At 42.6% G+C, this 24,713-nt stretch overlaps 1 protein-coding gene across 6 annotated transcripts in view; it reads left to right on the top strand.

Annotated features, from left to right (window-relative positions):
- The window catches only part of BANP (BTG3 associated nuclear protein), a 159,946-nt gene that overhangs the window by 19,527 nt on the left and 115,706 nt on the right, over positions 1-24,713 (top strand). For all 6 annotated transcript variants that reach the window (XM_050311719.1, XM_050311720.1, XM_050311724.1 and 3 more), the window contains 3 exons: positions 5,620-5,742; positions 6,582-6,757; positions 13,868-14,107. In XM_050311719.1, the coding sequence (XP_050167676.1) occupies positions 5,620-5,742; positions 6,582-6,757; positions 13,868-14,107 (539 nt within the window). The remainder of the gene's footprint in view (positions 1-5,619; positions 5,743-6,581; positions 6,758-13,867; positions 14,108-24,713) is intronic.

Raw genomic sequence — 24,713 nt, 5'->3', positions numbered from 1 at the left:
CCAGCCTCTCAGTTCAATCTCCAGTTGCTGCACTGCTCCTACTTATCTGGCTCAGGAAGTGAAGCCTCAAAGAAGGGTAATAACTGCAAATTTCTTTCCATACTGTCTACAAACAAGATTTCTTTGCTGTTGTATTTTTATGAGTTTATCTTCAAAAAGGCTGGTATTAACCTGTAAGTTGTGCCATGACCTGGCCTTTTCTTGTCCATAAACAAAAGCAGAAGACTAATAATTCATGTAATTTCTTGTATAGTATTTTTCAGTCCTGGTTATGTCACACATGGCCTGGTTTTGTGTATTTGTTTAAAGCAAGAGGTTCATTAATGTGTCACCACGTGAAATTTTTACAGACCTTCAGGTGTGTTCAAAATAAGAGCTCTTTAAATTTCAATTGTTTTTTTCGAAAAACAAGGTATAAATTTACTTGTGTACCCATAGAGGTGGTGGAAAATGCCTGAAGAAATGAGCCTGGCTTTGTAGGAGGTGGTTTTTTGGGGTTTTGGGTCACTTGAGGCGTTACCTGGTTGTTGGGGAGTTGTTGAACTCGTTGTTGGGTGTTGTCCTTTAGGACTGATCCCACTTGGTTGTCCAGGTGGGTTTAGCTTTTCTCAGGGCAGCATAATCCACAACAGCTTTTTAACAGCTTTTAAAATTGGTGGATAAAGTTGATCTTAAAGCTGGTAATGGATGTCTTTCTAACTGTGAGCCAACTCAGAGGCTCCTCTGTAGGTAAGGCTGAGTGCAATGAACTGCAGAGATGTATCTGTAACCTGGAGAATGTCTGGCTCGTGCTTAGTTCAGTTGAAAATTTGATGCTGACTGTTCTTAAATCGTTACCAGTATGTTTTAATAAATCCTCATTTGCTTTACCATTATTATAAATTGATTGCAGCTCTCCCAGGTCTCAGATCCATGAATCTCTCCTGCCATGACTGGTGTACTTTGGCTTGTCTTTTCACCTCATCCTTGGGGCTGGCTTTGCAATGTCTGCTCTGGGCTGATGTTCCACAGGCAGGGAATCCAAAGATAATTCTTGATGACTGAACTCTCGCTGACAATGATGGATAACGCTGCTGCTTTTTTGGCAGTTGGCTGTAACAAGGCAAATGGAGATGGGTTGGGACTTTAACATTTTAACTGCTCTTGGTTTCCCACCTGCTTGGGGAACAGTTTGGTTGTTGACAAGTTTGCTTTCTTGAGGAGCTGCATTAATTTTTGGGGCATAAATCCAATAGGATTTCATGTATTCTCTGCCAGTTTGTGGGTTTGTTCATGTAGTGCAAGTTCATAAGTGGGTTTTCTCATTCCTCTTTGGATAGGGATCCTTAACTGTGTGTGCAGAAGGCAAAGGAAGCAGGTGGCCATCAGGAGGAAAGAGCATTTTAACTTTATCTTCCTGAATACAGATGAAAAGATGCAAAGAGTGGGTGTTCTTCCAGATGAACACAAGTGTTAGTGAAAGATAAATCAGAAAAAAAAAAAAAAAGAGGAAAACACCCCACTTTTAAAACGATATTTGTCTATATAATTTCAAAAATATTTAGATGTAATGTCATAACTGTAATATTCCTCCCGAGCTCCCACACGTGCATGAACTATACATTTAAGCCTTCATGTTCATCTGGAAAATACCAGAGTTCAAGGTCTCATTCCCAGACTTGCTCTGCTCAAGGCTGTGTTTGGCTGGAGGCTCTGCCAGCAGGAACTCCACGTCCCGCGTGCCGAGCTCCTCCAGTACCGGCTCCTCGTGCTGCGGCTCGGACAACGAGGAGAACAACTTGTCTGAAAAGTTCAATCCAAGTTTTTTCCAAGTCATTTTCATCCATTTGGAGAAACGCTTTTGATCTTGCACCTTGTGGAAGGTTTTTCTCTCTCTCCAAATGAAAACCTCAGCTGGGAAGAGGAGGAGATGATGGGCCTGGTATTGCCAAAAGTTCTTTTTTGTCACTGGCTGCAACTCTGTGTGATTGGCAGGTTATTGGCAATGGAAACCCAACCATGAAGATTAATGAGCATTTCTGACTCACACGGTTTTCCATGCTCAAAATGACCTTTGGCAGTGATTTTCTTATGCAAAATATAGAATGGCCTTTAAAAAAAAAAAAAATAATCAGAGGCTAAATTGAAAACTACACTTGAAAATCATTAGTTGGTATGTTTATTTTTTTAGAAATATTTTCACCTGTAATTTAACAGATTATTCAGTAAACTAAACAAAAAAAATCCCTAAATATTATTATATCTGTAGGTTTCATGCATTTAAAATTTTTTACTAAGTTGTGTCCAAGAACAGGCAAATTGCAGAGCCAGTCTCTCCAAGTCAAATGCTTATGGGGAAAGGAATATGTGAGCACAAGTGGAAAGTTCTGCAGCCTGTGCAGACACACTGGACTTGGGAAACACTCCCCCTGACCCCCTGAATATTTTCTTTCCATCTTCTCCAGGAGTCCTGGCAGCACTCAGAGAAAGAATTGCTTCACTTGGGATCTCACTGAATATCAAAAGCCTTTCTCCTCCTTCTTGGTGTTTTCTGTATTTCAGTACATAAGGAATGATTTAAAGTTATTGCATCTTCAGAGATGGACAGAGTGAAAAAAGAAATTGGAATAATAAGTGAGGATGCACTTACCTGTAATGAGTTTTAATGAGTTCCGCTGGTGGATTTTTGTCAGTTGGCCTGATACTTTGATTTTGTGAAGAATTCCATGTTTATTTTGTGTATATTCAGTAGATTTCTAAATAAATCTGAAGACAGAGATTAGAACATCTCACAGGGAAGTCAACAGGAAGCAAATTCTCATATCCCTCTCTCCAACTCCCTGACAGGAGGGTGGAGCCAGGTGGCGGTCAGGCTCTGCCCCCAGGGAACAAGGGACAGGACAAGAGGAAATGGCCTCAAGCTGTGCCAGGGGAGGTTCAGGTTGGACATCAGGAGGAATTTCTCCATGGAAAGGGTGGTCAGGCCTTGGAAGGGGCTGCCCAGGAAGGTGGGGGAGTCCCCATCCCTGGAGGTGTCCAAGGAAGGCCTGGACGTGGCTCTCAGTGCTCTGGGCTGGGTGACAAGGTGGGGATCGGGCACAGGTTGGACTCGATGGGCTGGGAGCCCTTTTCCACCCTCAGTGATTCCATGATTCTGTGACCTGCAGGGAACGTTGTGGATTGGAGTCCAGGAGAACCCCATGGAACTCTCTTTTTCAAACACAGTGGGGCTTTTTTGTGCTGGTCCCAGTTATTTCCTTTTCCCCAGCTCAGGTTTCACAGCATCAGCTCTGCCGAGTTTCTGCCTCAGTGATGCGTCGTTGTCACAATTTGTCGGCGAATTCCGTGGCCATTCTTGATCCACATAGAACACGGACCAGAATTGCAGTTTCTTGGTTAACATTTAGGATGTTTTCAATGGAAATGTTCTCTCCTCCTTCTCCTCCTCATGCAGACTTTTGACAGCATCATTCTTCAGGAGTTGAACATTAAACACAAGAAATTCCTTCTCCTTTAAGACTGAGAAAGAATTAAGCGACTTCATAAAAATGAACATTCCTAAAAAAAGGCAACACCCCTGCAACTTCTTCCTTATTTTATGCCAGTTTTTAGTGCTAAGACTTTTTTTTTTTTCAAATATAAACTTAATAAGAGCAAAATGCTAAGGACTTTCTAAATGTAATTTTTATTGCATTTATCTCTAGAGTTGAAATTAATTATTCAGAGTCTTCATTAAAAATAAGCTTTGGTAAGTGACATTTTAAACAGGCAGCCAGAAGTGATTGCAGGGAAGATGGTGATAAAGGACAGTGTCTACAAGGAAGCGTAAAATACTTGGACATTTTAAACTGGCCTGTAAAAACTTCCAGTGGAGTTTTCTGGGCAGTTTGGGAAATGTAGTGGGAGCAGCGTTGCTGCTGGACAGCATTGCCACGTATTGCTGTGTTGTCAAGTGTTTGATGGGGTTTTTTTATTAAAATGTTCAGTGCTGGCACTGAGAAAATAGAAACAAGTTTCCTTTTTTTAAAAAAAATACAAAGTATGTGAATGTTTCCCCCCTTGATAATGGAGAAAATTTTGCACAGGTGACAATGAAAATTGCTTTAGACGATATTTTAGATGGCAACGAAAGGAAACCAACAGAACCACCCCATTTATTGCTTGCTGAAGTTTGAGCTCCACGTGCACTTGAAGAGCCATAGTACAGTCTGTACTTGTCTGTGATCAGCCAAACATCTTCCAGACCTTCTCCAGGTTTCAATCCAGCAGCTCATTGGCAGTCCATGAGGAATCCCATATGTTGTTAGGACAGATGCAGTTGCTGTAAGGGGGAGGCAGCCCATTAGAGCCTGGGGCTTTCTGGAGCCAGAAAACCTGTGGTCAACCCTCTTATCTGTGCCAAAGCTGGGCTGCATTAATTGTTTGCTCCTGTGACAGGTTCTTATCTTTCCTTTAGGTCTTGATGATGGATAATTTAGTGCTTCAGTCTTGTGTAGACACATGAAGGTTCAAGTGAGGGTGTGCTCTGTTAGAGCTGAAGTAAACACAGTTCTGTCATCAGATTTGTTTAATTTGTGTTTCAACTGTTTGCCAAAGGAAAATAAATGACCGTCAATCATGTTTGAGATGCTGGACCAGTAAAAACAAGAGTGGACTGTTTACTGAGGGAAGCAGAGGGAGAGAGGAAAACCTTCCCTGTCACTGAAACATGAATTTTCTTCCAAGTTCTTTCCTCAAGTTCAGCATGAGCAGAAACAGTCTTAACTATCAAACCCTCAGAATACTGAGTAATTGTGTGGGAATAATGTCAATAATCTCTGAAAACAGATTAAATGCTAATCTGCATGTGGAGACAATTATTTACTTCATATTTCCTTTTGCAATACAATGTAGACAACATTTCTTTAGTTACTTCCTTCTACATTGTCACCGGGATTGATAGAGGTTTTCTGGTTTCTCACACAAGAAATGCTTTTCTGTTTTTTGTGTTAAGATTTTTTTTAATATATATGTGCACATATATATTAAAATATATATAAGTGCACACAAGAAATAGTTTAAGTCTCTTGTTATTTAAAGTTCCAGCCTGGCCCTGTCTACCCTGGTGCCCCTCATGCAGCTCTTGTCTCCCTGCCCTGGAAGAAAACAAGCTCTTTAACCAAGGTCGTCATCCAGTTTTGCAATAAATCCTTTTAAATTTTTTTTCCCCTGAGAATTCTCCTACTAAAACTGGTGCATTCCCATTTTATTGGCTGTGGTACCTCTGAAAACACTCGCTCAGACTCTCCGGAGAAGAATTTGGTGGCTCTTCAGAGCTGTGATTTAGACACTTCACCCTGCCTATCTCAAATTGATGAATTCTTTATTGCTTTGCCAGGGCTCGTGGACTTTTCTGTGATTCCATTGAATCCATCCATCCATCCATCCATCCTCTGAGAAGATGGGAGTGCTTGGAATGGTACAGGTGTCAGTGTCAATGGATGAGCAGCTTTAGCATCTGATCTGTGGCTGCAATGCTGGAGGAGGAGCCAGACCTGGAGGCCACGTCAGGCCTATTTAAACCACAAAGCTGTGTCAGTGTATGATGTGTCAGGTTTGCTCCTTTCCATCCTGATTTCCTCTCTGATCTCTGTCTTGCAGCGTTGTCCCTCAGACCACAGTGATCCTCAACAACGACCGGCAGAATTCCATCGTAGCCAAGATGGTTGGGCAGGAAGAGCCATTGAGCAGAGCAGCGGATTCCCTGGAAAACATCCTTAGCAAGTTAGTAGCATTCCCAGGAATCCTCCTCTTCATTCCCTACTTTGACAGAGCAATATCAGTTTAAATTTTCAAGTGCAACTTGAAGTGCAAAATGAGGAACACTTGAGGTAAGAGTGATGGAAACGTTGAACCTGGACTTGGATATTTTCTCAGGCTGACAGTAAAGAGAGAGCAGTGCTTCACTCTCGATGGGAAAGAGTGTCCTGGAGGATCTGGGGTTGGCCCCATGTTAATTGACAGCTGACAGTTAAAGACAGAGTGCCCACAGTCACATATTTTTTGGACAATCACTTGGGAACGTACCAAAATCCCGTATTTAATTCATCTGAAGGAGGAATGAGCAGCAGCCCAGGAAGGCTTGTACTGTCTTAAGGAAATTTTAAATAATAGAACTGGGGGTTCTGGGTAGAAAATGTTCTTCAATTATATGTTTTTATAAATAATTTAAGTATTTTGTTTGTTTTGCACACTGGCCTGAGGCTTTTCCATTTATTCAAATTTAGACATTGTATCTAAGACTTTTTGATTTCTTCTGCTATTTTCCTTCTATTTTTATTTTGCTGGATAGCTCTGGGTTATGAACTGGATTAAGGAGTTTGAAGGAGTTTGTTTAATAAATGATTTAATAATTTATTTAATACTACGTTTAGTCTTGGTAGGGGTTGTAATTCCCTTGCAGCGATGTGCAGGGCCGTCAAGTTTGGCTCTGATGATCCCCCAATGCCCAATCATCCCTTGAACAAGCTGTGTCCTTTCCAGCTCAAGATATCCTGTGATTCTCTGCTATTCCTGATGAAGGATTATGTTTTCCCAAAGTTCCACCCCTTCCTTTCCCGCAGTGCTGTTCCAGGCCGCCGGCAGAACACCATCGTGGTGAAGGTGCCGGGGCACGACGACAGCCACAACGAGGACGGCGAGAGCGGCTCCGAGGCCAGCGACTCCGTGTCCAACAGCGGCCAGGGGGGCAGCCAGAGCATCGGCAACAACGTCACCCTCATCACCCTCAACTCCGAAGGTGCGTTGGCTGCGAGGCCGTGGAGCAAAGGGAATGTGGGGTGGAATGAGCTGAGAGTCAACTGGGAGCTTCCCGGGTCGTATCGTGGGTTTTCCTCAGGATTTTTAGGCAGTGTGGTGAGATCAGATAAGGGTGGATGTATTTGCATCGTCTGCTTGCTGGAAATGTGTTCTAAGGCACCTGACCCCAGGATGCTTCGGTTTTTTAGATATTCATACAACACACACGTGTTATAAAGAGCCTTTATTCGGTTTTTTAGATATTCATACAACACACACACGTTACAAAGAGCCTTTAGGTTCTGTCTGTATGTTGTGAAATAGAGTTGCTTCAAAGGTGTTTTATAGTCATGGAATGGTTTGGGTTGGAAGGGACCTTGCAGATCCTCTTGTTCTAATCCCTTAAGTGAGCAGGGACATCTTCCGCTATCCCAGGTTGCTCCAAGCCCTATCGAACCTGGCTTTGAACACTTGAAGGGATGGGAGATTTCTTTTTAGGTCAATGGGGAATCAAAAGCAGATTGAGACTGACAAGTTCCTCCAAAAAAACTGATCAGATTGCAGATAGTGCTGATATTTCAGTGTGAAAATAAATATAAAATGTACTTTTTGTGGAGTCTGTTAATATTTCTATATCAAGCATAGCGTGGCCAGCAGGACTAGGGAAGTGATTGTCCCTCTGTGCTGGGCACTGGTGAGGTCACACCTTGAGTTCTTTGTTCAGTTCTGGGCCCATCAGTGCAAGACAAACATACCAGGAGCAAAGTTGCCAACATCAGGAGGATATTCGTTGTATAATTCCCTTTTTGACTTGCTTTGGCACAGATTTGCACAGAGAAACGTGACATTGGCTCTTTATGCCATTGTTGTACATGCAAATTTTGAAGAAACAACTAATCCATTAATGTCTTCAGATCTGATTTTCTTCAGACCTTTAGAACACTCATCCATTAAAAATCTCCCTGAGATGGATGAATGCTCTGAGAATCAGATCAGTGATCCCCACCTCCCTCTCCTTGCCCTTGCACAGCAGGGCTGCTGAGCGACCTCTCCTGCAGGGTGTCACAGATGAAATTATTAATAAAGCAAGGGATGAAGAATGATAGGGCTGCTGTGCAGACTTGTTTTCTTCAGCAGTAAAAGGCAAAAGTCACAGCAGAAGGCAAAAAATCATCAGCTTTCAGGCTGTGACAGAATTTGTGAATCGATTCTTTAGGCGCTCATAGCTCTGGAGATATTGAATCACAGAATGGTTTGGGTTGGAAGGGACTTTAAGGCTCATCTCATTCCACCCCCTGCCATGGGCAGGGACACCTTCCACTAGACCAGGTCCAACCAGCCCCATCCAACCTGCTCTTTGCACTAATTTAAGTAAGGCCTCACAAGCAGTCTCTCTTCACACCACTTGTCATCCTAACATTGTGTTCTTTTGGATTTTGCCTTCCACTGGAAAAAAAAAAAAATAACACTGGGAAGAACATTAGAAACACACTAGTTTTAAATTAGAGGAGTTTTAAACCCATTCTGTTCAGTACCTGTGTTGTTTCCTGACTGGAATGAGCTCTCCCGTGCAGGAATGTGGCCATAATCCTGCCCAGGGCTGGTGTTCAGTTGACTAAACCATGACCTGGCACCAGCACAAAGCTGTTAGAAAACATTCTGACAGTCTCAAATATACTTGTCTAAACAGCTTCTCTGGGTAACCTGTTCCAGTGCCTCACCACCCTTCCAAGGAAGAATTTCTCCCCATTATCTCATCTAACCCTGCCCTTTGGCAGTGGGAAGCTGTTCCTCCTTGGTCTGTCACTCCAGTTCCTGATGAAGAGAATATCAAATTAGAAATGTAAACGTGTATTTTTTGAGAAGATAAGGCAAACTGCTCTGCACTGTGTGGTAATCAAAGGATGAATAATATTTTTTCCGAAGAAAATTCTTGAGTCCCATATTGTCTCTTCAACTTGGCATCTGAGTCATTTTACAATAGTATCATTAAATGGTACTTAGAATTTGCTTTCCAAATGTGAATTCAAGCAGCTCTTTGTATGTGGCCCAGACTTATCTGTGCACAGGATTTTCCAGTTCATGGCAAGATCAGATCTCACACGTTGGAGGAGCATTTGCAGCCCTTTCCTGCCAAGCTCCTCAGGACCAGATACAGGAAGGATGAACCATATCGGAGCAAAAGGGAACCTTTTGTACCCTAAACCAATATTTTAGAGCTGATGTGAAGGCACTGGTGGGGCTTCAGGAGCTGCAGTGACTTGTTAAAGCCAAAGAAAATGATAGAATCTGAATTGCTTTGATGTTTTTTCAATTATTGGGAGCCAACAAATGAACGATGGTTTCTTCCAGGCGTCTGTCACGGTTATGTTTGGAATTAACGTGGGCCACTGTGTAAAGTTAAATGTGCTGAAGAGGCAAGAAACAAAAAAAGGGGGCAAAATTCAAATGAGCTCTTTAACCTTTCTTTTAGCACAGCTTTAAACCCCACTGCTGGATTTGTAGGTTAATCTACAGCCCAGTTGTCACTCCCTTTCATAGCTTTAATGATTGCTTATTAATAAAGTCAGTGCTCTGTAGTCTCTGGCAATTAATCATTGCCCCTGTGAACTCTTGCAGGGGCTAATTGACAGAAGCTTATTTAAAAAGATCACAGAATCTTGGGATGGTTTGGGTTGGAAGGGACCTTGAAGCTCATCTCGTTCCAACCCCCCCACATGATGATGTTAAATCTTCTATACATCAGCCAAAATGCTATTTAATTTCTCTAGAAATGGAAGTTTATTTTTGTAGGTTAGGATTTGGGATTTAAAAAAATTTTTCAAAGATTAATTCATCTTTCTGCCTTTCTGTACCTACCAGTGGTTTGCTGCCACTGCCAACTCTGCACCCAACCTGGATAGTAAAATAAACACAATACTGGAGTAGTGGAACATGTTAATTCAAGTGCTTGTGTGGGCAGGTGTCTCCTTTTGTTTTCCTGTGTTTCGAAGGAATGACTGACAGCTCCCAGAGAGAGAGCAGAGCCTGGCTTTGCTTCCAGGCTCACGTGTCAAAGCAGGGGAGTGTGTCCCGATGGAAAAACGTGAGGAACACCTCGATGTCTGTCATCTCCCTGGGCGCAGGAAAACACGTCCAGAGGGAGCCTGAAAGCCTCAGCAACTCCTGTCTGGTTTGTGTTCTCTTGACAGGGGTTTTCTTGCTGCAAACCTCAAACTGGCTCCTCCTTTTCCCACAGAAATCCTTGTTTGCGTGGCAGCCCCGGCACATCCCTGCCCGAGCACCGGGATGGTCAGTGGTGTTGGGACAGAAAAGAATGGACTTAGTACAAGAAAAAAAGATTCAAAAATGACCTTGGAAAATTAATTAGTTCTGGGTTCAGTAGAATGGAGGTAAAGGGAAATTTTCTGATCTTAAAAAAATCACTGAAGAGGAACTAGAATTTCGTATGTCCTGGCAATGAGGTTCTGAGTGCAGAGAGAGAACCAGGTTAAACTGGCAGGACTTTGCACTGAAAGTAAAAATGATCAAGAGCCACTTCTGTGATGATACATTTGGTGTGAAAAAAGGCAAGGAAGTAGCTTTCCATGTAGCACTCAAAATGCAGGGAGGTCATTAGGAAAATTCACTGAATCCCATTATAGTTGGGGTTGGAAGGGACCTCTGGAGATTGTCCAGTCCATCCCCTGCCAATGCAGGGTCACCTGGAGCAGGTGACACAGGAACACATCCAGGTGGGTTTGGAATGTCTCCAGAGAGGGAGACTCCACACCCTCCCTGAGCAGCTGTTCAGTGCTCTGTCACCTCCATGGAAAGAAGTTCTTAATGAATTAGGGAAGGAAAATACCTTTGGGCAAAATAAGAAAGGTGATTAACTGAGTTCCAGGAGAGTGTGCACATTTATGCTCCCTTAATTTTAAGAAAAGTGTGTTCTTTGAATGTGCTTTTCCTCCCAACCCCAGTTATTGATTTTTTGGAAGTCTTTAAGGAATGGCAGCAGCTGAGTGTGGTTGTGCAGAGCCCAGTCAGTGTGTGGGTATTCCAGTGGATGTACTAAATAATCCAGCTCATCCAGATTCTCTTTAGATATTACACACAAACCTGATAATACAAATAAAGAATAATTCCAAAAGCATTAAAGGATGTTGGAGTGTAGGAACTTCAAATAATGCAGAGTTATTAATGTGTTCATGCACTTAATTGTTCAGAGGGAATTTCCATCCAACTCCCAGCCTTTTTTCTCTTCCCTTATTCATTCCATCTCCCCCACACACACCAGGGCTCAGACTGTTTCTGCCTCGCTCAGAACTGGCACTGGATTTCCTCTTTTCACCAGATTTTATGTGCCAATCTTGTGTTTGCTCCCTGCAAAGTGCCAGATGTGTTGGCAGCCCAGTAGGAATGATTTTTATATATATTAAAGAATAATTCAGCTTTTGTGCCCTGCAGTGAGACAGTAGATTCATGGTTAACTCCAGTCATGCAAGCCCTGCTTAATGCAAGATGATTATAAAATAAATTCCCTTTCTGTCGAAACTTTTCAAGCAGGAGGAAAATGCAAGAGATAATTTAATGGGGGGATTGTGGTCATAGGTCAGAATAACAAGATAGTGTCTTTTTTTCCAGCCTGTGAGCAATAAAAGAACAGTTGCATGTGGTAAAAACAGTATGTTCTGGACTCAGTGCCAGTAGAAAAAAGAGATTATTTTGCAAATTGAAAAAAATCTTTGGTTCACGTAGGTTAACAGGGTTTGTTAAACAAGTCTGCAGGCAAAAGGTGTTCCATAAGAAGGAATAGCTCCTGTATCCCACAGCAATCCTGTCAACTGGTAGGGAAATAAGTTTGTGATAGGATGAGAATAATTTATTCAGGCTTCCTAGAATTTCTTTGAAAAACATACACATTTATCCGGAGATGTTTGTGCTTTGCCAGCTCTGCCCAAATTTTTAGAAACCAGGCAATTTATCTTCAGGAACAGCCTGTTGTTTTCCCTGATAATGTTAACCAGACTTGTGGTGAGCCCAGACACAGTGGCATTCAAAACAAGCTGGAATTGATCCCAACCACCTTATTTTTTAGATGGCACCTGGTTCTGGGAGCAGAAATCAGCCAGTGTGCCCTGTTACACGCTCAGGGCAAAAAGGAAGGCTGAAATTAAATAGCTATATATATACATATATTTTTATATGAGTTCTGATTTCAACAGACAAAAGTTGGAGGGGTGAGTTGCTACATGCATCATTAAAAAATAATTTTTCTTACCAGTTATTAGATATTAGGGAGAAATTCTTGGCTGTGAGGGTGGTGAGGCTCTGGCACAGGTTGCCCAGAGAAGCTGTGGCTGCCCCATACCTGGAAGTGTCTAAAGTCAGGTTGAACAGGGCTTGAAGCAACCTGGAATAAGGGAAGGTATCCCTGCCCATGGTAGGGGGTGGAACTGAATAATCTTTAATGTCCCTTCCAACCCAAACCCTTTTAGGATTCCCTGACTGTCTTACAGCTGATAATCTGCTGTCCCAGTGATATCTCAGTGTTGCACAATCCAACGTTTGCTCCATCCTGTCATTATTCATCACCATAAACCTGCCCCTGACATGTGCTGTGACTCAACCCAAAGGTCACGTTGGAAGAGCAGCTTTTAGTGCTTGAGTTGCTTTTATGTTATATTTTATTTACTACTTTTGGCTTGTAGTCTGATAAAGCTCAGGCTGCTTAGCCCAGGCCAGGATTTGGAAACACAGATGCTGCTCAGAGTCCTGCTCAGTGTGGTCGGTGTGAGCTCTGTCACCCTGTTTGGTGACAAAGTGTTGTGGGTCCCAGGAACTTGTGGCTGTCCATACCACCAAGCTGTCCTCTAAAGTCACTTAACGCAGGATCAGTCATGTAACTGGATGGTTTGTTCACAGTAAATTACTGTAACACTGCTGTGGAAGGGCTGAGTGACCCCTGAGCCAGGCAGCCTTGTTTTACTGCACAGAGTTGAGTAAACATCGAAATCAAATCCAAATGGTCCCTGTCAGTGAGCACTGAAATACTACTGGGATGTTTTGCTGTCCATTTCTATTATCCCTGTCAAGAATTCTACTGGAATTTTTGGTTTTGTCTGGAATGAGTCTCATCTTCAGTCCTGTGTTCCATCCTCCACTTGAGTAGGGATTGGTCCTGGGCTCTGTTCTAGTTTCTGGTTAGTCTTGAATCCACTAACTTTTGGCATTGTCTGCACAGATTAATTTCAAGTGAGGGCATACTATTCCTTTGAATTTAATTAATTTTATGTAATCAATTTAATTCCTAGTGCCACCTTTTTTTTTTCTTTCATGCCGAAACTGAGAAGCAGGAACAGAAATAAAAAAGCTCTTTAATATATAGAATGTTTGTGTTGGTGGATATAGCTCTGCTCCTGATGAGCTTACACTTGAATAGAAAGGAGGAGTCACTTGGCAGATGATTAGTGATTGATTAATTATCTTTATGCTGGGCCTTTTCCTTGATAAACTGGTTGTTTAGAGAGTAATGTAGCCAGTAAATTTGAAAAAAGACCAAAATTTTGTTTGGGATCTCTAGCTACATTCTAAATGATTGTCATTGCTTGAGATACTCCTTTTAAGTGATTAAACAAATTCACTATTGATTGTAATTTCTTAAATATATTATCCTGCTTAGATTCCTTTTTATCTGACATTTTGGGGGGGGGAAAATGTGGTTCAAAGCTGTTGGCTGCTTGAAATGAGCTGCACTTTCAGAATAAGGCGGCATTGCAGTAATCTTCATTTTTAGGGGATGACTAAGGCTGCATGAGAACACTGTGACTGGAGTGTTCTCTGCTGTGAGGCACTTCAAAAGGCATCTGAGAGTCAGCTGGACATCTGGACTGACTGTACCAGATCCTGGCAAGGCCAGAATGTGAATGACAACAATTTTGGTCACCAGTAGTGTGGATTTGAGAGTAATTTTGATCAGTAGCAGATTCCATGAGCCTCTTTTCATGCTTGAATTTGAAAGTTTATGGAGACTGGGAGGCAAACTGGGAGAGGTCACGATAAGAAACGTTGGCCATAAGTTGAACCTGACTGGTGGCACAACTAGAACGTGTCTGGTGTGTGTTTGCAGAGGATTATCCCAACGGGACGTGGCTGGGGGACGAGAACAACCCCGAGATGCGCGTGCGCTGCCCCATCACACCCGCGGACATGCTGCACATCAGCACCAACTGCCGCACGGCCGAGAAGATGGCCCTGACCCTGCTGGACTACCTGTTCCACCGCGAGATCCAGGCCATCTCCAACCTCTCGGGCCAGGGCAAGCACGGCAAGAAGCAGCTGGACCCGCTCATGATTTACGGCATTCGCTGTGAGTGTTGCTCTGGGAATTCCGAGCTGGAACGCAAATCGTGTGTCGTAAGAGTGGGGCGTGTGTTGGTGTCGCAAGTTTTGGTGGGTTTTGCTTAGGAAGGAATCCTAATGGGCTGGTTTAACTCAGTTTGCTGTGCGTGTTCACTGCAGATTCCTCAGTGCTGAATTCCGAATTCAGGTTTTTTCAGAACTACCATCTCTGAGTACAGCAAATATCATAGAATCATCACTTTCTCATGGAGCACATAATAGCAAAGGACACAAATTTCAAGTGCTCAAAGCAGGATGGTCTTGAATCTTAGTTTTTTACTTCCCAATGATGTGTGTTATTTCCAAAGATGTGCTGTGACTGTGATGGAAGAAATTTGCAATCTCCTTATCAGAAAATCTATGGATTCATAGCAGGGACTCACATGATGCTGATGGACTTGTTTCTGTTCCAGTATGCATGAATCTTTAGATTCTTTAGGCTATTATGGAGTAATGAACAGATATTACTTGTATTGAAGGCAACATTTTTGTCAATTTAAAAGGAATCAAACATGTTTTTATATAGAATGTAGTAGGCACAGTCACTGGTTATAAGTGAGGAAGGGTGTGGATGTGCATGACTTCTAGCAGAGGATGACTTGGTGAATACACTGAGGTCAGCCAAGTCTGTTCTCTGCAATTTATTTCCAGGAAATTAGAATATCCAGGATATTGGGAAAAGGTTCTTCCCCCAGAGGGTGGTCAGGCACTGACCAGGCTCCCCAGGGCAGTGGTCACGGCCCCAAGGCTGCCAGAGCTCAAGGAGCGTTTAGACAACGCTCTCAGCACATGGTGGGATTTTGAGGTGTCCTGGGCAGGGCCAGGAGTTGGACTGGATGATCCTTGAACTGGATTCTGGTAAACCAGTAGATCTTGTAGTTAAAGGATTCTTTGTAGTCACATTTTGTGTTGGGTCACCTGAAGTGGGAATAATTTGTTATACCGGAGAGTTCTGTATGGAATTGCTAGTTTAAAATTCCAGTGAAAGCTTAAAAACATGGCCAGAAAGAGCCTATTTAGAGTGATGTTTGAAGAATTGGATGTTTTTATTCTTCTGTTGGGACAATGTGTGGGATAGTTACAGGGAAGGAAACTGGAATTTGTTGTGTAGGAAAATCAGATTTTTGAAGATGTGAGCAAGGGGAAGGAATGTGCCCCTGTGACCAAGTGCTCCAGCTGGGGATTATGTCATTTGTGTGAGGCATTCTGACCATGAAGAAACTGGATTATAGAAGTGGTCCCTGCAGCTGGAAAAGGTCTGGAATGGCACAGATGTAGGAGCAGTGCATCATGAGCACCAAATGTCTGTCTTTGATGTCATGAGCACAGTTTGGAAGGTTCGAGATGCAGGCGTCTGAGTAACACCTTTATTTCTTCTTCATGTTGACCAGTGTGTTGCTTTATTTTGGGAACCAGTCCATAAAAAACTAGGGACTGTGGATATCCTGTGGAAGAAATCCCCCCTGTGAGGGTCTGACCAGAGTTTACTGGTTTGGGTACCAAAATGTTAATGGTTCCTGAGATTTGCTACCACCATGACAAAGAATTCTGTGGCAGCAAATGAAGAAAACTCATGTTAACTTGATGAAGCAGCAGATTTAATAGTAGCAACAGTGGTCCAGAAATGATGATTCCACAGAATAACTTAATATATCATCACTGGGAGTAATTAAGTGGAAGTGAGCTTGGATTTCAGTGACCTGTTCGTGGCTGTGGATGAGTCCAGGCTTTCCAGGGGAGGTTGTCCCCATGCTCAGTTTGGTGGCAGAACTCCTGGTGAGTTCATCTGTGCCATGATTTCATCCCTGATCTCTGCCAGAGCGTTCCTGGGAAGAGCCCTACCATCCCACATCCCCCTCACCGCTCCACACACCAGCTGGTTTCTATCAGGGAACTGTTGTTGCATAAAATTGACCAAAATCTGAGTGCAGCTCTACCTCAGGTGGTCGTCCCAACAGCGTGGTTTGATTCTGCTCTGGTGAGACTTCGATGCATTAATTTAAACATAAATGAAAACTCCAATGTCATCAGCCCCAGCCTTGCCAATCACAGCTGGAGGAGCTCAAACCCATAGAAAGGATTTTATTTTTCTTGCAGTTTGTCAGTGGAAAGATATTCCATCCTTTCTTTTTTTTTTTTTTTTTTTTTTTGCTATAAGAAAAACACCAAGCAAATCTGTATTTAATAGAGCAGATATTTTATATAATATGCAAAAAGTATAGAAAATGAAGAGATGTGTGTTTATTAAAGATTCTTGATCCGCTGCACAGGGTTCACCACAAGAGAGAGGAAAGTTTATCTTTGGAAGGATAAATTTTCACTTGTGGGATGAATTTGCCTGTGGGGTGGCAGTGGTGAAGGAGAGAGATTTTGGGCACGAAACCAAAATGACTTAAACACAATGTATGTCATTAAATAGCTCATTACTTCAGCCCTACTAAAAATGGAGACATTTTCTGGTGAAATGTGATACAAGAACATCCTCAGTTGTAATTTTCTTTGCATAACAGAAAATACAGGTTTAGTTCTTTGGAGATTTTGCAGCAATTTCCATGAGTGAGCTGGAAAAAACAGACTCCCAAATTCAGAAATTTATAAGAAATTTGATAATACAAAGAATGATTTTACATGTCACTGGCAAAAATAGAGAGGGGATTTCTGAAGTTCAGAAAAGAAAATCTCTCAGTGGTTCTTCTTAACAATAATCTAATTAAATGAAAAAAACCAACACATTAGTTATATATCATATATATTTTTATATTTACACATTTCTATGCACATATTATATATATACATATTTTATAGTATATATACATATAGTATATATATATATTTTGTAGTATATATGTTTATATACATATTAGTTCTGTTGAATTTTCCCATCTTCTTCCAAAATATCCATGTAGAGTGAATTTTCCCCATTTTCCCTCGTGAGTCAATATTTATTTAATCCAGAATCCATCCTTGTCATCTAAATAGGAATAAAGTGTTATCTGAGAATACCTAATGATAAAATCTGATTTTTAACTGTAAATGATGTATATTCTGCTTGAAATGGCACGTTCTCCCTTTTTAAGACAGAATTAAAAAATATAGAAGGAAATTGGTGATCAAAGCTCAGTGTTTCTGTTATGTGTAATATTTTTTCCAGTCAGGATGGGCCCACTTTCCTAGTGGATTAGTTGTAAGAGATGTTAATCCACTGTGAGAGAAGTTGTGTCCTCAACAGAGGCCAAATGGAATTAAACACTGGGGCTGCTGCACACAAACTGACACAACAGCAGCCCACACACAGTTGCTTAATAGGAAACACATTTGGCTGGGTAATTTATGTCATTTAGATGATATATATGTGTATATATATATTTATATATTTTTATATATGTATAAATTCATGCACACAGCCCAAACACATAAGGCAGGTTGGGCCAGTTTAAGCAGCTGGTCACTGGTGTCCTGGAAGATGTGTAGTCACTCACTGCTGCTCCAGCTTCTTTGGAATGGAGATGTTGATCTTTCATAGCAATGCAGGATAAACAACAAATGCACCACATTTCTGTCTGTCTTAAGTATTCTTACCTAAATATTGGAGGAAGGGCTGTGAGTTCTCCTGGAGGAACTCTTGGCTCTGGTGTTTCTCACCAGTGAGTTTGTTTTATGAGATACTTCAGGCTGTTGTTATTTTATAGAGTGTTTTATCATGGACTCATGGAATTGGGTTGGAAGGGACCTTAAAGCTCATCTGGTCCCACCCCCTGCCATGGGCAGGGACACCTTCCACGAGCCCAGATTGCTCCAAGCCCCATCCAGCCTGGCCTTGGACACTTCCAGGGATGGGGCAGCCACAGCTTCTCTGGGTAACCTGTGCCAGGGTCTCACCATCCTCACAGGGAAGAATTTCTCCCCAATATCCCATCTAACCCTGCCCTCTGGCAGTTTGAAGCCATTCCTGCTTGTCCTGTCCCTCCAGGCCCTTGTAAATAGTCTCTCTCCATCTTTCTTGTAGTCTCCCTTCAGGTACTGTAACCAAACATTTCAGTTACTGAAGACATGCCCTATCAATACAGAATATATTTATTATTTTTATATTTTTTTAGCTTTCCAATTTAGAAACCCTTTTTATTACTGTATTTTTATTAACTATACCCATTTTTCCTTTTATATCCTTATTTCCTTCCTGACCTTTGTACACTTTTTTTGCGTCTTCTCTGTCTTCCTTTCATTTCCTGTTTATAATTTTGGGCTCTTTGTGTCTCATTTCTGAATTATCATTCTAGTCACTGACTTTTAGATACATAGCAACATACAGTGGTTTAACAGTATTACACCAAGATGCTGCAAGTCTGGAATATCAGCAATTGTAGTTGTGCATCCAGACCTTGAATTCCATCAGTAGACACTTGGAGAGCTCCAGGAAAATTATCCAATCTTTCATCAGCACTAGAAATTGATGGATTTCTGTAATTCGGATTGTTGGAATTACATTGTTAATTGTCATTTCAGTCCATCCCCTTGATGGGGCGTGACAGCTGACTTGGGAATTGGTTGTAGCTCTGGATACTCTGGTGGTTTGGGGGGAAGACAATGGGATATGGGATAGTGGCAGTGCTCAAACTAACGACTTGCTTGGGATCTCTGATCTGCTTCTTCATTCTGTAGGGTATTAGTTAATCTTCTAAGCTGTAGTAGCCTGCACAGGAGTTATGTGGTTTCTGTCTGGTGGATGAGCTCATCTTGTGGTCCCTGGAAATCCTTTTTGCCAACATTTTCTTCTCCTAGTGATAAATCCCACGGACTGTAGTTCTTGGGAAGTAATTATTTACTTCAGCCTGTTCCTGTGGTGTTATCACGGAATCCTGGAATAGTTTGGGTTGGAAGGGACCTTAAAGCTCATTTGGTTCCACCCCCTGCCATGGGCAGGGACACCTCCCACTATCCCTGGTGCTCAGATCAGGTGCTGCAGCACATTTCTCCTCAGCCCCCAGGTCAGGGCTGAGGGGGAGCACAGATGTCACTTCAGTGTGAAGGGCTGAGCACCAACAGAGAAGAACGTGCTTAGTTCTGCAGCCCTCGTGCCTGTGCCAGATGGGGAGGGCAAGAAGGTCCTCCTGAGCTGTGTGCTGGTCAAAACCTGTGCTCTGAGTCTCACCCAGAGGGCCTCCTCCAGCTGGCAATGTCCAAAAAGCTGCATTTGGTTCCTTGTGAAGTCCATGAGTGGTGTCTGCTATTGGGGACAGAATCTGGGGAGAGAGGAGGGAGAGTCTGACTGTCTCATACTCAGGAGAGTGAGAAGCAAAGTCAGAGAGTTCAGCCCATCTTGAAAAAGAAAGAAGTGACAGAAAGCATTTTCTCCTTTCTGAAAATCCTGAATTCCTGTTGGTCCAGCACCCTGGGGAAGGGCCGTGTGCTGCAGCAGAGCTGCTCCTTTCACACACGTTGTCTTCTCGGAGCTGCACAAGTCTGGCTTCAGTTCCAAATAGCTGCTGCTTTGTGAATCAATTAAATGCTGCCACATGGAGGGCAGTGATAACCTCTTTTGAGGCTGGGCAGGAAGATAATAGGAGAACCCACTGAGTTTATCTCAGCACCACAGTTCTCAGAAATGGCATCACTGCTGGCACTTCCTACAGGCTGGAATTTAGTGCTGCCTCGTGTTTCCTTCTTTCCTGGGCACTTCTGTTTATTTCAATTACTTTCCTGGCCAGTTACTGTTTATAAACTGAAACAAAGGCAGCGATTTTTGGGAAATAAAATCAATTGTGTGGTTTCTCTCTCCTTCTCCCACTTCTCTTGTTGTTCTGGTGTTATACAAGTGAGGAATTACATTTTCCACACTTGGACGTAGCAGCTGCCGTCAGTCCCAGCTGTGATGTGTGTGACTTGATTGTGTGTGATGTGCTGTCAGGCACTGCTGAGTTTTCAGGCTCTGCAGAAAATAGAAAATGAATGCATGAGGTCACTTGGACCACCTCTTCCCACAGTTGTTCCATCCTTTGATACTTTCCCGCTTTGGCCAGACTTCGTTCAAGTACGTGCTGAAGTGTGCAGGTCTTCACTCCTGCAGAGGCAGCTAAAACCAGGGAGCATAAAAGCAGCTTTCTGAGTGACTTTAAATGCTGCTTTAGGAGTGTTTGAGGAAAAAAACAGCAAGTTGGGCAACTGGAAGATGTGCTCATTGGGAAAGTTATTGCTACAACTGTTGTAACTCAGTTGAACAAGAGCTAGTTTTTTTTCTAATGACAATCAAGGGAGTCTTGCGTGGATTTCAGACATCGTTAGATATTCATATATTGACAATCCCCAACCCTGGTGTGAGAACCCAACCCCTGTGAGAAGCACTGACCTGTTTATGATCAATGTATTGAGTGTGATGTCCAAGGATCATCTTTATCAGCACCGCAGATCCGTCGGAGCTCTGAAGTTACAAGTGGAACAGAGAACTCTTTGTATTAATCACTGTTTTCTTTGGGCTCATTCCTCCTCATATGGAACTGCTCCAGTGTTATGACTGTCTGCAGAGTGGTTACTCCAGTGTGCAGTGGTGGTGTCCCTTTAGGGCCTGGTTCAGATGGATGCCAAGTGTGCTTTACTGTCACCACGTGGAGAGGACTCTACTGGTTACTCAGTGTCACTCAGGCTCAGTCCTGACATAAATAAAATCTCCTACTGAACTTCCAGCGGGCTCCAAACAAGAAATATTTACTATTGAAAGCCTATAAACGACCAAATTGAGCTTTTACAATGTGGTTTTAGAAGACACGAAGAGTCTAAGGAAGTGTTTGATCCCTGACACTTGGAGAGGAAAAGCAGCTCAGCCACCAACCACGGATTGATCCTCACAAAACTTCTGTATATTCATCTGGAAAAGGCATTGCTGCCTGCAGGGAGAGCTGGGAGCTCACAGAGCCTCCTGAACAGAATTCCAGAAAGTCACAGATTTCCTGACTTTGAACTTCCCTTTCTCCATCTCCCAAGGGTTAAAAAGCCCATGGAGGAGGTGCCTCCAGCTGCCTGCCAGGAGAATGGAGTTGGGGTTTCTGCCTGACCGGTCCTTCCCGAAGCCACGAGCTCCTTGGGAAGGGGGAGATGTGCATTGTTGATCCACCAGGGAGTTTTTCTTGGCAGCACCTTTGCCATCCAGATGGGCTCCTGAGGCAGCGCTTGTGTAACGGGCCGGCTCGGGAAGGGGTGGTGGGAACACCCCCCATCCTTTTCTGTGGGCTCTGCTCCTGTCACAGCACACTGTGCTGCTCCAGGAAACACAAACAGCTGTTTAATCAACTTCTCTGTAAAACCGTGCCTGTCAACCCCCATGTCATGTGTGGTTATTGTTGTATGTGCTTGTTGTTATATGTGGTTATTGGCAGCAGCTCCCTAAAATCAGAAGCGTTTATTTATTTATTGCCTCGATTGAGGTGATTCCATTTGTTTGGAGCAACAGGCTCTGATTCCAAGCAGGCAGTTGATCCTTTGGCAATGACCACATCATACACTGAGCTGTGTCCCATTCCACAGCACGGGGACGTCCCATAAACCTTGTGGGATTTCTCCCAGTGAAGAAAAGAAATGTCAAGGCTGTAGCAAGGAATGGCAAGGAAAAGCTGACTGTGATCACAAACGACTGCTCTGACATTTTAAATGTGCAAAACTAAGAGGTAAATTTAACTGAAGGCTCTGGGTTTGATATCCTGGGAGGGCATTTTAATTATGCAGAAGGAAAATAATGGTTGTCACAAGCTCATTAGGTGTTTTATCTGGAAGGAGATCATTAGTGGCTGAATAAGTCAAAGAAGTGTCAGAGTCTTTAGGTCCTGACCTTTAGGAAAAGCCGTTTCCGATGAAAATGCCTGTGCAGCCCATATGGAATTGTGCCCCTGCCATTTCCAGCTGTCCAGCTCCAGCTGTAGGGAGTGCAGAGCTCTGCTTTCATCCTGGGACCCAAATGTTCCATGAGTATTTGGGGAGGAAATGAAACACAAATCTTCTCTTTCCGAGGTATCTCCTTTTATTTGCCTGTCTTCGGATTTTTGCAAGATGATTTTTCAGACAAGTAACATCTTGTTTAAAAATGGGGGGAAAAAGAGAAGGATATATTGGGCATTTTTTAAAATCGGGGGAAAAATTGAAGTAAATGTGGGATATTTTTTAAAAATGGGGGAAAAATATAAGCAAATGTCCTTTGTCTGGTGTCAGCATAGTGGAGGGGCCCTAATGAAACTCGTGACCTGTAGCAAGGCCGTAGGAGATGACAGGGAGACTTTTCTCTTTTCAGATTATAAACCCTCTGATTTCAGAATTATTTTCTTGTGGGCTTGATTGATTGATTTCTGATAATAGTTCCATTTTTGCAGCTGTTGATAGTCTGTCAGCATCAGAGATCCTCCTGGGAATGCCCTCCAGCTGCTGCTGTAGCGTGCCATGTGGAGCTTCCACCCAAGGGTGCACCAGGAACATCACAAATAGTCCATTTCTGCAGTGATTAATCATTTCTGCAGTGATTAATTAATTCACTCACCCTCATTCCACAGCACCTCTCTGGTCCTGCAGCTCCCTGACCTTTCGTAGCACTTGGCAGGAGCCGTGAGGGACTTGGGAATGAGCAAACACAGGAGTGGATAAAAATCCCTCTGTTCTTGCTAGAGTGGGAATTTGACACCCCACTAGATGGCAATATTTGAGTGCTTATGGCTCCCTCCAAAAGGCAGAACAGAGCAGGTTCTGCTCCTTGTAAAACAGGTAAAAACAGCCTGACTGCTTTTCCCGAGAGGTGGGAGGTGTGCCTCAGTGTAGGAGCTCTTCTGCTTTGGAACAGGATTTCTGGGTGGAATTTGGAGATTCTAGATCCTAATTAATTTTAATTTTTTCTTCTTGAAACCTCTGGTAGGCTTCTTTTAATGTGAAGAAGAAGGACATTTAAAGTAATTTTAATGTTCATGTTTCCTCTGGTTCTGTGATTCGTTAAATATTCAGACAAATATGCTAAATAAATATTAAAAAATACTAATTAAATAATCAGACAAAGCAACTTTTAGTAAAACTGGCTTTAAGCTGAAGGAGGGTAGATTTAAATGGGAGATTGGGAGGGAATTCTTTGGTGAGGCCCTGGCACAGGTTGCCAGAGAAGCTGTGGCTGCCCCATCCCTGGAAGTGTCCAAGGCCAGGTTGGGCAGGGTTTGGAGGAGCCTGGGATAGTGGAAGGTGTCCCTGCACTTGGCAGGGGTGGAACTGGATGGGCTTTGAGATCCCTTCCAACCCAAACCATTCCAAGAAAATTAAATTAGCTGTTCAATATTCTGGTAATTGGCAGCTGGTTGTTATTTCTTGTATGGCCAGAGCAACTCCTGAGCCAGAGACCCATCGAGAAGGGCTTTCCTTTGCTCATGTAATGTTTGATTTCAAAATCTTTGAAAATTCAAACCCTTCTGTCTGTGTTTTACAGAGAAAGGGACACCTCCTGCCTTTGGGATGAGAGCTGTTTTCTCATCTCTTCACTTTCACTTTCATCTGTCCCTCAGACCCAGCCCGGACGTGCAGACACTTTGGTTGCTCTCTCGTGGCAGTTTAAAAGAAGTTAATTTCAAAATTGTTTCCTCAGTGTGATACAGTAATTCATTATTATTCATCATGTAATAATTTATAGTGTATATTATTACTTTGAGGAAAACTTTCTTGCCTGTTCTTCCAAGTGTTTCAGTGTTCTCTGGGCATGGAATTGCAAACAGCAGTTGGTCTGAACAGCATCATCGGCATTTCAGAAGTAGTTGCTGGTTGTAGTTGAACTTTTCTGCATTTCTTCGATCCCACAAGATATTCCTACCAGAAATAGCTTCAGTTTTCTATGGAAATTTATTTGCAGAAATCCTCTTTAACCATATCTTCCATAAGTAGGAAAACAGGGAATCTCATTCCTTTAACAAGGAGAGAGCATTTCTTTTCTTTAAAAGCTGACAATTGAAAAGTTCAGATTTTTGTAGACGTTTCATACTTACATATTTCACTGTTTAAAATATTCTGGTTAGTAAATCCTTCTTTGTGTGTAGTAAAATAGGAGGATCTCAGTTGTATTTCGTGCTGTTTGAACCCTGAACAGTTTGTACCACAGCACGTGGTGGTTATGAATTTATGGCTGAAAGGGATGATTTGAAAGGGTTCATTTGAAAGGGATAAACGTAACAGTGAAACAAAGGAACTGTGGAGGAAATAAAAAGAAATGAGAAGAAATAAGATGCAAACTGGACTAATTACTTGGTAGCTGAATTTTTTCCTCCCCTTCTGCCTCTCTCGAAGTTTCTAACAGCTTTCTTTTTGGCCATTGTGGATGAGAACAATGGGATGGAAAGTGATTATTGGGTGACATGATGGATGTTTTTTGGAGGAGCCTCCAAGGCTCTGCCATCCCTCCGGAACGGGCGACTTTTCCTTGGAGGAGCACGACGCTGCATCCCTTTGCCCAGACCTAAACATTCCGATTTTTGGAGAGGGGGAAGAGCTTCCAGCTGTCAGAGGAGTAAACAATGACTCCATTTAAAATGATTTCAAGATGGGCAGTGCAAGCCCTTGATTCCTTTGGAGGA

This window comes from Myiozetetes cayanensis, unplaced genomic scaffold (genome assembly GCF_022539395.1).
Source record: "Myiozetetes cayanensis isolate MyiCay16 unplaced genomic scaffold, myiCay2020 scf16, whole genome shotgun sequence".
In the NCBI taxonomy this organism is placed as follows: Eukaryota; Metazoa; Chordata; class Aves; order Passeriformes; family Tyrannidae; genus Myiozetetes; species Myiozetetes cayanensis.
Note: the sequence above shows the minus strand (reverse complement) of the source record. Positions and strands in the feature narration are given on the sequence as shown.